This window comes from Ruditapes philippinarum, unplaced genomic scaffold (assembly GCF_026571515.1).
Source record: "Ruditapes philippinarum isolate M1 unplaced genomic scaffold, ASM2657151v2 ctg2641_1_1_1_1, whole genome shotgun sequence".
In the NCBI taxonomy this organism is placed as follows: Eukaryota; Metazoa; Mollusca; class Bivalvia; order Venerida; family Veneridae; genus Ruditapes; species Ruditapes philippinarum.
In genome coordinates this window covers 27,364-41,440 of record NW_026856119.1, presented here as the reverse complement: position 1 = coordinate 41,440, position 14,077 = coordinate 27,364, and the positions used below count along the sequence as shown (strand labels likewise).

Sequence of the window (14,077 nt, the reverse complement as noted above, 5' to 3'; positions counted from 1 at the left end):
TATTTAAACTTGACCAAATAATCATCAAACAATTTCCGGATCAATTTCCAGGATATTTGGATCAAAACTGCAGTCACTCGAGTGATAACAAGCTTTTTCTACTTTTCGCTCCTGTGACCTAGTTTTTACCAGAAATGACCTATATTCAAACTTGACCTAGAAATTAAACAAACAAATTCCTGACCAACTTCAAGAACATTTGGCTCAAAACTACAGCCATTAGAGTGTTAAAAAGATTTTCCTATTTTTAGCTCATGAGACCTATTTTTTGACGGAAACGACCCATATTCGAACTTAACCTTGATATCATGAAAACAACTTTCCTGACAAATATCCAGAATATTTCAATCAAAACTGTAGCAACTAGAGTGTTAAAAAGATTTTTCTATTTTTAGCTCCTGTGACCTAGCTTTTGACCGGAAATGACCCAGAAATGACCTAGAAATTACACAAACAACCTTTCTGCCCAACTTCCAGAACATTTGGTTCAAAACTGCAGCCAATAAAGTGTTACAAAGATTTTCTATTTTTAGCTCCTGTGACCTAGTTTTTGTCCGGAGACGACCCATATTCGATCTTGACTTTGATATCATCAAAGCAACATTCTTGACAAATATTCAGAATATTTGAGTCTGAACTACAGCCACTAGAGTGTTAAAAACATTTTTTTCTATTTTTAGCTCCTGTGACCTAGTTTTTGACCGGAAATGACCCATATTCAAACTTGACCTAGAAATCATCAAAGCAACATTTCTGACCAATTTCCAGGATATTTGGATCAAAACTGCAGCCAGCTAGGAGTGTTAACAAGCTCTTTCTATTTTCAGCTCCTGTGACCTAGTTTTTTGACCCGAGATGAACCATATTCGAATTTATCCTGTATGTCATTGAGAAAAACATTTTGACAAAGTTTGAGTATGATCCAATAAAAACTATGACTGCTAGAGTGTTAACAACCCAATTGTTGACGACGCTTGATGCACGACGACGGACGCCGAACATAGCCCCATCCATATACCTCACCTTGCAAACGTACAACAAGTATTAAAGTTCAAGAAATAAAGGAAAATAACATACTAATAAACTAGTATCCATACAAAGATTTTGAATGCGCCGGTTTGTTCAGGAGAAGCTGCGCTTTGACTTCTTAACATTGTCTCAGTTCTCTTTAAATGTATACCAAACAGTTAAAAATTTTCTTATTTTCGGTTTAAAACATACACGAAACATTTAATTTATACATAGTCTTACTGTGGCATTGACCTTGACCGATGAATCCAGACATTGCAATCGGCGCACCGTCTTATCATGGTTAATATTTCTGCCAAGTAATTTCAATTTCCTAGGACGGGCGGACGACCAGTTGTATCACATTAAACGCCAACTATTTTTTTTGGGAGCAAAAATAGAAATTTACCAAAACGTCGAATGAAAATATTTGAATGTCATCATGTTAAATGAAAATGTGATCCATTTTTCACGAAGAACGAAATTACATTCTTTCTATTTATCTTTTGCACAAATAAAAAACAATATCTTAAAACAAGAGGCCCATGATGGCCCTAGATCGCTCACCTGACACATCAAACTCAACAATTACCTAGACAAGCATTCTGACCAAGTCTCATGACAGGTGAGTCAAAAATGTGACCACTACAGTGTTAACAAGGATTATCCATATTTGAGCAGTGTGACCTAGTTTTTTAACCCAGGTGACACATATTCAAACTTGACCTAGAAATCATCAAAACAAACTTTCAGACCAATCTCCATGATACTTGGATCAAAACAGTAGCAACTAGAGTGTTAACAAGATTTTTCTATTTTTAGTTCCGGTGACCTAGTTCCACATGCAATTTCAAACTCATCCGAGCAGTTACCTACACAAGCATCCTGACCAAGTTTGATGATAATTGAGTCGAAAATGTGACCACTAGAATGTTAACAAGGTTTTTCCATATTTGGGCGGTGTGACCTAGTTTTTCATCCAAGATGACCCATGTTCGAACTTGACTTAGAAATCATCAAAACAAACTTTCAGACCAATTTACAGAATATTTGGATCACAACAGTAGCCACTAGAGTGTTAACAAGATTTTTCTTTTTTTAGCTCCGGTGACCTAGTTTTTCATCCGAGATAACCCATGTTCGATTTAATCCCAGCAATGACCTAGACAAGTTTTCCGACCAAGTTTGATGACAATTGAGTCAAAATTGTGACCACTAGAGTGTTAACAAGGTTTTTCTATTTTTAGCTTCTGTGACCTAGTTTTTCATCCGAGATGACCCATGTTCGAACTCATTCGAGCAAGTACCTAGACAAGCATCCTGATCAAGTTTGATGACACTTGTGTCAAAAATGTGACCGCTAGAGTGTTAACAAGGTTTTTCTATTTTTAGCTCCAGTGACCTACTTTTTCAACCGAGATGACTCATGTTCAAACTCATCCCAGCTTTCACATAGACAAGCATCCTGACCAAGTTTGATGATGATTGCGGCAAAAATGTGACCGCTATAGTGTTAATAAGGTTTTTCTATTTTTAGCTCCGGTGACCTACTTTTTCATCCGAGATGACCCATGGTCAAACTCATCCGAGCTATTAACTAGATAAGCATCCTGACCAAGTTTGATGATGATTGAGGCAAAAATGTGACCGCTGGAGTGTTAACAAGGTTTTTCTATTTTTAGCTCCGGTGACCTAGTTTTTTCATCCGAGATGATCCATGTTCGAACTCATTTGAGCTATCACCTAGACAAGCATCTTGACCAAGTTTGATGATGATTGGTGCAAAAATGTGACCGCTAGAGTGTTAACAAGGTTTTTCTATTTTTAGCTCCGGTGACTTACTTTTTTATCGGAGATGACCCATGTTCGAACTCATCCGAGCTATCACCTAGACAAGCATCCTGACCAAGTTTGATGATGATTGAGGCAAAAATGTGACCTCTAGAGTGTTAACAAGGTTTTTTCTATTTTTAGCTCCTGTGACCTAGTTTCTCATCCGAGATGACCCATGTTCGAACTCATTGGAGCTATCAACTAGATAAGCATTCTGACTAAGTTTGATGATGATTGAGGCAAAAATGCGACCGCTACAGTGTTAACAACTAAATGTGAACGGACGACGGACGACGGACAATCATCGATCCTAAAAGCTCACCTGAGCATGCTCAGGTGAGCTAAAAACAACAACAAAAACAACCTTTCTTGGTATGGAACTATATTCGTAAAGCGGGAGTGGCACTTTATAGTTATCGCAGCCTTCTTGAACTGTGTTAAAACATTTCAAGAATTGTTATTTTAATTTTAGATAATGGAATGAAAAATTAAAGCTTCTGACTGTCCGAGAAAAACAAAAAAGAAAGTTGTCCCTTAAAGTAAATATGAATTTTGACTCACTTTCACATGTATATTTCATATTTGTTTGTAACAAATATGAAGTATATAAGACTGATATAGCACCATATTTCATAGGTAAATAAATCATTATAATTATTGCGGAGTTAAATAACCCCGTTATCAACTACTTAATAATATGGCTCAAAAGGGCAATTTTTAACTCAAAAAGGCACTTTTCTTTCTTTCTTTTTTTTTTTAGAAACCTGTTTAAATAGGCGATACCTCAAAATCCCTTTGTGGATTTTAATAACTCTTAATGATCGCTGTTCCGCAATACATATTTTATACAAACAACATAGATACAGTTTCGTAAATAGGACCCCTGACAAACGCACGCATTTTCGGGGTTTGGGGCTTCATGTCGTATTTTTCCACATTAACCAGTGAACATGTCAACTCTGGGTCTCTTTTTTGTAAACTTCAATTGCTATCGCAATGAAGTAAATACATCAATGAATCAACGACTTTGCTAAAGGTTTATCAAAGTAGCAAGAGAGGTGATTTGCGTTCAGGCTATAATATTACGTATTAATAATACTGAATACTTGCATCAGCCTGTCAACATCACATAACATTTCTTCACCACTAAGCAGATGGAACGCGCTTTTGTTACATAACCTATCTCACTGGACAAATGTTTGTTTCAATCACAATAAATCTTGTTTTCAAATACTTTGCAATCATTAGCAAATTACAGTATGTGCATTATTAATGGCTGCACGTTAAAAATGAAAACCAGGAAAAAGCACAGTACTTGTATTTAGATTTTACATTTACATATACTTTTTATTTATGAATTGATATATACATTATATCTATTCTATTAAACATGGAACACAATGCAGAATTAAACCCTTAACCTCATATTTACGTCAAAACACCCAATTTAGGCATCAAATAGTGAAAAAATGTCCTATTTAGGCCCACAACACTTGTTTTCGACTGCGAAAAATGTTATAAGATGCCAAGAAGATTTTGTAAGATAAAATTGGCCTCAGGTCGATTCGGAGGTAACGTGTAACAAACGCTGAAAAACATTTGATTCTATCTCAATCCATTGAGAAGTTGTAGCACTTTGAAATAAGTTTGGGCAAAATAGTTAATTTTGGCAATTTTGAGATGTCGCCTCGTTGCCATGGAAACAAAAAAATTCAAATTGAGAAGGTCGTTACAAAGGCTATGTTCCACTATGTTCCAGTCAACATTTGTGCCAAGTTTGATGAATATTGAAGCATCTTCTATAGTTTCATAGCAATCTGAACTTGTAACACGAGGCTTTTCTTTTCAATGATAACAGCCATTTTTCACAAAATGCTCATGCAGTAATGGGTTAAAATAAGTTGTTAAGCAAAATACTTCAATCACCGGTTCGTTAGTTGATGTTAGGTAAATAATGCATTGAAACAATGCAAAGTAATATTTGCAATAATGACATGCCCTTTAACTTTAAAACTTGCGGCGATATTTGGCTGTTCTTCTGTCATTTATTTCCCTCTTATACGAAACATTTTTATAGGATGAGATTTTGTAAAGCGCTTTGTCACTTCTAGGATGTTTTAGAATGCTGGTGAACAGGGTCAGACAACAAATGAGTAATCGGTATTCTGAAACTGAAATTGAGCAACGTACACATGATGATAAGCACAAACAGGCTCTTCAAGATAAAATACAAATAAGTTACATGTATATGGACAAAAAATAACTATGGGTATTACGCATACAAACTATTTCTACAGAGGACGAATGATTAAAAGATGATACCAGAAGATTCATTCGGGATAAGATATTTAGCAAATTGGTATTAATATTTTCTATTTAAAAGCTATAGCATAGGATTCTACAAAACAACGGATATTTATAAATTTTAATTCTCGCGTAAATCTTTTTGAATAATTGGGCTAAAATGATAGTCACGCTAATATAACACAATTATGTTTAACAATTTAATATTCATACACTCACCATGTGTGGCCTTCAATGGTTATTCCCAGCATAAAACTTAACAGCTTCAACAAAATATTTGTCCGCATCCATTGATACTCGTTTTATTAAATTTAATAACTTTGTAATTTATCAGTGCATGTCGTGTACATGACTTCGATACGAAACACCTTTCATGATACTTAATATATATTTTGTATTGACATGGACTGTACCACAAGTTCATATATAATAGCGAAGATAGTTTCGTTAATACAGGTTAAAGGATAGAACAAAATATTACATGTGAAAATGCTTAAAAGCTTCGAAAATGAAAAGAAAAACGTTTAAGTGACATACCTAACTCAAACTTCTGTGTCATTGCATCATTATTTCTAGAATTCTCAACTTGGGTAATTGGTAGTGAACGCCGTTCTGGTGTGCCTTTTTGTACAATTGCTGAAAATTCTTTCAATCTGACAGCAGGAGATTCCACGGTTTTGACAATATCACTACTCGGACTGTAGGGTCCTTCCTCGTCGTCAAATACAGCACGCACGCGAAAACAAAATGATGTGTTTGACTTTAAATTTGTGAGCTTCATCATGTTTTGGTTTATCTCTGTCGTATGTATCTTCCATTTGCTGTTTGGTACGTCTGTCATTTTGTAGCTGAGTTGATATGTATATGTTTGTTTAGGATCATCAGGCTCTTTCCATTCAATCGTCAGTGAATCAGATCCAACATTTACTATCTCTGGCTTTCCAGGCGCTTTCTGTAGAAATGGTATAAAAATTCATTATCCCATTTTTTCTGACAGTTAAATTACTCGGACATCATATATTTAAAAAAACAAGCAAGATACGAACTGGTAATGTTGTATTATTAACTGTTTAATTAAAAAAAACTGTAAACCTTTTACGCTAAGATAAATATTAAAGAATGTGCTGGACTTGCAAATTGATATTGAAGTCTTAAACGTTACATCACATTTTACAATAGAAGCGAGCATATCTCCTTTTACTTTAATCATCATTCGACTATATCTCAGCTATTGAAATATGTTACCTCCACTTGTTTAATATTCATAATGAATGGATGATCGAGCTCAAAATATTAACATGAGATGACAATATTACGTCATATATAAGTTTGCTTTAAACAATGAATTAAGGTAGACCATGGGTAATGCATTACCTCCACTTTGAAGAGTATGCAAATAGGCTAGAATCGCTTGCAAACTTCATTGAAATTAAGGGGCGTGGGTTCAAACCCCATAAGGGGCAACTTTTTTTCTTTCTTTTTTTTCTTTTTAACATTATTTATGATCCCTTATGGAAGAAAAAAGGGTTTGATTATATAAAAATTATATAAAATTGTATGCATTTATTTGCTAAATAATGCCAAAGTTTATAGTAACTATGATACCAGATATTTTCAAAGTTTAATAAAATAAAAACTACACGGTAAAAGTATTTTATATTTCGCATGATCAACCAATATACCTTTAAAAAAATTTAGGCAAACTTTGAAAATAGCCCCTCATTATGGTAAATTTTAGGAATATTTTGAATAAGGCATTTTGATTGTAAAATGGTAAAATTAGTGTTTAAAGTGGGTGGGGTAGGGTAACATTTTTATACATATTCAGAGCATTTTGCTTAGAAACAAACATTTTGCTTGTGTAATTTGTTACCTGAATGTTATTATTTGTTTCTTAACAATGGGCAATAGAAAAACATTTTTTATAATGATTATACGTATTACTGATTATTTAGAGTTTCCTAATTTCTGAAAATAAGCCCTTCTAATGGCAAAGTCTTAGTTTAGAAATATATCCCTAACTCATAAACCACACGGTAATTTTTATTTAAATTTTGCATACAGGTGACTTTGAAGACATATAACTGTCCTATGTTGTCAATTTTACAGTTCCTTATGGTGCCAATTACCCATGGTCTACCTTAAACGACTATGAAAGTGAAAATAGATTCGTTATAGTGTATTGAAGTGAATGCTCTTCACCGTAATACGCGGAGTAATAATACGTAACTATTCGGATACATTTGGACACCATATTTTAAAATTGTATCATATTCATGGTGAAATTTATATGATGTTTGATTGAATAATTATAAATTGGATAAAATAAACAAACGGTTTAGCAGGAAACGATAAACTTAATTTAGAACTGATACATGTATATATGAATATTTATTAAATACTAGTGGACAAATGTGTAAGGTTGAGTGGGTGATTTATGTATTCTCTGGCATTTAACTTTAAAGATTAACCCAAAGACCTTGTGTTATTGCTCGAAAACTCTATAAATGTATGTTTGCTCGAAAACTCTATAAATGTATGTAACCGAATGTCTTCAAAAGCAAACTTGAATGTTGAAGTATCTGTTATTATTCGAAGATATAAAAGTCAATTTAATGGAAAAAAAGTCCATATTCTGACGAGTAAACATGAATATGATAAATAATTATATTGGTTTTATCTACAAGGGCGAGACTAAAGTGATGTAGGATTTGTTAAAAATATCTATGTTGCAAGTGTGTTCCCATGAGACTATGTAGAATAAATGCAGAATAAATGACCACTACAGCAGGGTTAATTTTGATGGAACAATTTTTTCTTTATAACTTTTGTGAACGAATACATAGAATGTCACATGCAAAATATGTCAGGTGTTTACAGTTTGGGACAAAAAACTTTTTATACATCCTATATGGTAGAACATCTGTTCAAAAAAAAATACAAAAGACCAAACAAGAAAGTAGGTGAAATCTTTCAAAAATATAATTAACATCTCAACTGATACTAAAATTCAATTATGCACATGAAACATCAGGCAAATTTTATTGAAATATGCTTTCTCAAAGTTTGAATCCAATTCAACAAAAATTGACAAAAAACAAACATTTTTTAACAAAATTCAATAAAAAAATAGAGCATCTCTGTTTGTAAGATACAAGAAACAAATGTAATCTTTGTTTAGGCCTATTTTTCCTGAGTACACTGACCTACAAATGATGCAATCAATGGGAGTCCGAATTCTAGAGCTAAATGTTATTTGATGATTTTAATTAATTGTTACCTAGCAAACAAGATTGCAAACACAACACTAAATTATAAGCTAACAAGACTGCACACACAATAAATTATAGTACCACAAATATATTTTGCCATAGTGAGTTTTGGGGTCAGGGTCTTATTTAAGCATTCAAATGAAAAACAATGTACAGATATGTTTTCTGTTCAGATACAAAGATTGATTCAATGTAAAAAGCATTCTTAATTCACAAAAAATAAGCATTTACTGTATAACATAGCTGTACACTGTCTTTTCAATTAAGTATTACCTATTTCTGAAAACATTTACAATTTGAAATCATCATTAGTGACAGGGTGTTGTTAATCATTATGTATATGTTAGTTTTCTTTCATGCAGTTCTACAGAAAGGCAATGATAGTGACAGGAGAATGGTTCTAATTTCTGTAGAACAGCTATGGATAAATACTAATATATTAAGTGTCAAGCTTTATTTGTCATCCTATGAATATGCTGCATTTCTTAAAAATTGTGTGTGTTAATTTTCATAGAAGAACAAACGTTGATACTATATCAAAATCTTGTCATAGAAGCCTTCTTTCATCATAGTGTGTCATAGAACCGCGTTAATAAAAATAGACATGTAGTGATGTAATTATGTGAATATGAATGAAACCAAATAAAGCTTGATACTAAGTCCTTATAAAGTGCTCAAGTTATTTCATAAATATGATTTCTCTTGCCAGAGGTCATGACCTCAAATAATTTCATCAGCAAACAGGTTATTCACATGTATGAAAGACATTCCAACATGTGTTGTTTCCCTTTCATTAAACTATAATTAGCTCGTTTTTGTTTTGTTTTTTTTTTTGAAAAAAAAAGTAGAGGTATTGTTATAGTCAGGCCGGCGTTGCCGTTGCCGTTGCCATTGCCGTTGCCGTTGCCGTTCCCGTCCGCAAACTTGTACCTGGATCATAACTTTTTTATTTCTTGGTGTATTGTCTTCATACTTGGCCACAACAACCCTTGGGACAAGACCTTTCAGTAGACCACACTAACCTTGACCTTCATCCATAATAAATGACCTTGACCTTCAAGGTTAAAAGTCCAATTTTTGCTTGTTCATGCTGTTATTGGCTGTAACTTTGTTATTTTTGAATGGATTGTCTTCAAACTTGAACATAATAATCTTCAAGGATATCCCTTAAAAATAACTTACCAGACATTGACCTTCACTCATAAATGTCCTTGACTTTGAAGGTCAAATTATTGAAATTTTCATTTTTTTTGGCTATTATTGGCTGTAACAAGTTCTTTAGTATCTAAAGGTTAATATAATATTTAGCTCCCTTGACCCCTAATACTAATAGCTCACCCTAATCCATCGGTTCTTGTGAGCTAATTAATAAATAAGTAAATAAATTTTCACCGTATAAAACCCTGTTGAAGAAAAGACCTTGCACTTAAAAAAAAGTATTCTGAATATTCAATGTGCACTCCACATGTAAAACAATGTGATTATCATATAACTTCGAATTAAGGTTACTGTAATTGTTTCTTGAACAAGTATGATGCACAGTAGAGAATCGTTCACCTGTTACGAAATATGAAGGGACTAAGGGGATTAAAACATTTTCTTAATGTTTGTTTTAATGGTATTGGTGATTAATGTATATTAAATTTATTATTTTTGCCTTTATAAACTAAAACTAAATTTGGAATTTGTGTCCAAAGCGGGACTAAATCTATTTCTGTTAAGATGCTGATCTTGTAACGACCGGTTTAACCGAATGGGATTTTAGGTTTACCCTCCGTCCGTATGTCCTTCTGTCTGTCTGTCAGTCCGTCAGTCCGTCCGTCCACAAAACTGGATCCCCCGATAACACAAAAAGTACAAAAAACATTTTTATGAAACTTGATAAATGGATAGATGGCAGTATGGAGAATATGCACGTCTTTTTCCTTTGTTCCTTTGTCTGAAAATATGGAAAATTTAACACATAAACTGGATCCAGTCTGAACTCCAAAAGTACTAAAAATATCTTTTATAAAACTTGAAATATGGGTAGACGGCAGTCTGGAAATTATGCACATCTTTTTCTTTTCTTCCTATGTTAAAAATTCTGGTTGCTATGGCAACAAATAGTCTGAAAATATGGCAAGTTTAACACATAAACTGGATGCAGTGTTTACTCCAAAAGTGTTGAAAATATTTTTATGAAACTTAAATATAAGTAGATTGCAGTCTGGAGATCATGCACGTCTTTTTCTTTTCTTCCTATGTTGAAAATTCTGGTTGCTATGACAACAAATAGCCTGAATTTCAAGATTTCTGATTTAATTTTCAGCTTTTTCACTATAAGTTCTTTATTAATTAAGGTGTTTACTTCAAACTTTAAATATAAGTTTCTGGTCATCAACCACATCATATGTGACAAGGTTTACAACTCTAGCACAAAAATTATCAGTATAACCTCCCTTGAACTTAGAATTTTTATGAAAAAAATGTTGGCTTCTTTATTTCCTAATGTATCTACTCCAAACTTCATATATATGTTTCTTATTATCTCTCAACATTTTTGAGAAGGTTAAATACTCTAGCAAGTCTATTTCCAGAAGTATGTCCCCCTTGAACTTTTTTCGAGAAATTGGTATTTTTTACTCCAACTTCTTCATTCCTTATAGGATTTACTTTAAAATCCCACATTGTAATAAAATGACAAGGTTGTTTAAACATAATTTCCTTACTAGGCAGGGAAACTTAACACATTACTGTGATATAGACAAACTTAGAACACAAAAAATTTAAATTCATTCATGTAATTCATTCACTGGTAAAATTGAATGGCCAATGGCCCATCAGAATGTTGCTGGGGTTCTAACCGGTAGGGGACTTATAGATTGCTTGCAATACTATGATAATTGCTTGTTTCTAATGTTTCTTTCTTTTGTGTGCAGATATCCCAGACTAAAGATGTGTATTCTAAATGAGAACGTAAATATATATATATATATATATATATATATATATATATATATATATATATATATATATATACATGTATATATATATATATATATATTATATATATATATATATATATATATATATATATATATATATATATATATATATATGAGCCGTGTCACGACAAAACAACATAATAGGTCTGATCAGGATCCATGCTGTTCGCTATCAGTTTCACTACTTGTTATAGGGTTTGCAAGCGAACAGCATGGATCTTGATCAGACTGCGCGGATGCGCAGGCTAGTCTGGATCCTTGCTGGTCGCAAACCCATTATGTTGGCTTTGTCGTGACGCGGCTGATATATTATTAAGTGATTCTCTTTCAATTTTGACTTTTAACATTTTTATGGAACCGAGAGTTTTAGAGGCTTCAGATACTGAGTTAAATATATGCTGATGCCAAGATCCGTATTTACTAAATGACTAAATATGACCCACATATGTTTATGATGTTTGACAAAATGGAGTCGTATATTATCAAAAATAATTTTGATTTGATCATATTTAAAAAGGCTCAACAAAACTTTGCTTCGTTTTTCTGGATTGAAATTAACTAACCATTGCTAAGGTTATCTTGTTGCCGTCGCCAGATCCTTGTTCAGCGTTTATTTTGTTCATTTTTAGTGGGTACAGAATCAGAACTGTCGTCTGCCAAAAGTCTAGTAATACTCAAGAGTGCGTCTGCCATGTCATTGATATACATTAATAATAATAATAATAGTCTAAGTACAGAGCCTTGAGGAAAGAAAGAAAATATCGAAAAGATGAACTCTTTTTGTGAAACGTTATTTAATTAGTATTTTAACCATGTATTTAGTTTCACTTGTATGCCATATTGCTTTGACCTGAACAAACCAACTCTATCGAATGCTTTTAAATGTCACATTAAAGGATACAAATAGATTCTTTGCTGTCAAATGCTATGCAACTCTTGTTATACATGTATCAATAAGTTTCTATTCTCTAGAAAAACCTGACAAAAACCCGGATTGGTTTTGATGTATTAAAGAATTTTTATGGAGATAATTGTACAAATGTTTAGATATAATGCGTTCCATTACTTAACCAACAAAGGCTTATTAATGGAATGGGTTTATTTTTTTGATAATTCGTCTTTATTACCCTTTTTAAAAAAAGGCATAAACATGTGCAAGTTTTTAACTAGTAGAATAGTAACCTACTTATAAGGAATGATTAAAAAGTATACATAGTGGAACACAAAGCTTCTGAAGTTGTTGTTTTTTTTTTTTTTTTTTTTTTTTTTTTTTTTCAATAATTTTTGTTTGGCTTAATTTGACTGGTCCAGAATCTTTATTTAACTGAAATTGTTAATACATCTTGTTCACAAAGTCTTCTAGTCTTGGATTTGTTTTAAGATTAAAGTCTGGAAGTTGGGTAATAGTATTTGAATTATCCAACAATCTTGCTGAATATATCGCTTGTGTAATAAGCTATAAGGTTATAAGTTTAAAGACAAATTCTCGGATTATTGGAACTAAAACGTACCGAACAATGAGTGTTAATTTGTTTGTTCAAGTAAATAATACATAGTTCCTGAAGGGATTCGAACTTACGAGGATAAAAATCCTTATGCTCCATTTACGCTGCGTTTACGGTAGCAACGACATTTGGCATAAACGTGAATTTTGCCTGCAATGTCTTCCAAATCATATCCAATATTTCCAAAATAAAAACTGTGAAGAACAAAATTTTGTTAGATTGTGCCAAGAATGACGGTATTCAAAACAAGCCGTTTAAAGAAGTGTATCCTTAAAGGCACACTAAGGACACTGTCGCGTTCTACTAGGGATGCTTTCAAATCTGATGCGTTCTGATGGACTCCTCAACCTTGGTTACGTTTGTATCCCGAACTGATATGTTTATCACACTCCGTCAAGATCTGCAATAGACCAAACGTTGACGCCGTGGAGCTATGATGAACCTTTGTCTCAACAGTGTGAAAGTAACCCCTGAAAGACCATAATTCGGGTTTATCAAGATACTTCAGCAAGAAAACATGAATACCCGAAACAACGAAGATTGTTTTCTTGTTTGTTCATTCGTGTGTCGTTTCGTCAGCAGGAAAAAACAACAGTTGAGTCTTCAATGTTGTTCAGTGATCAGACTGACATGAAGCTCTCCTATTTTTCTTTCGGCATATTTTCTGTCGCATTTCGGTTTCCTTCGTGAAGAAATAATATAAAGAGTAGTGCACAAGTAGAGCAAATGCTCCGTTCCACACTCGACTTTGATTCTTGATAGTATCCGAGCACCGAGGTATGGGAACTTTCATGTGAAGATCTCATGCAAAAGACCACGTCAATCGTCTTATTTCTTTGGGGGGAGCAGTTAAAGTTTTTCAGCCGGGATCAGCCTCTGTATATACAGTTAAAGACCGTCATCTCTATGCAAGCTTTAAAGTTCTAATTAAAAAAGGTAAACTTCATGTCAGATTACTTATCATACATTCGGCCTATATGCGTCCTATATTAGAATACGTGTTTGTAGTTTGGAATGGTTGTACCGCTATGATAAGCAATCGATTGAACAGCTACAATATGAAGAGGCTCGAATTGTGACGGGTTGACAAGATCGGTTTCTATAGAACGTTTAATTAAAGAAATTGTTTGTTTTTTTCTTTCCGAACGTCGCAAAATACAACATCTCA

General features: G+C 33.2%; 1 protein-coding gene across 1 annotated transcript in view; it reads right to left on the bottom strand.

Annotated features, from left to right (window-relative positions):
- The window catches only part of LOC132745432 (uncharacterized), a 56,277-nt gene that overhangs the window by 23,138 nt on the left and 19,062 nt on the right, over nucleotides 1-14,077 (bottom strand). Inside the window, exon 4 of the mRNA XM_060734346.1 lies at nucleotides 5,683-6,097. Within this exon, the coding sequence (XP_060590329.1) occupies nucleotides 5,683-6,097 (415 nt within the window). The remainder of the gene's footprint in view (nucleotides 1-5,682; nucleotides 6,098-14,077) is intronic.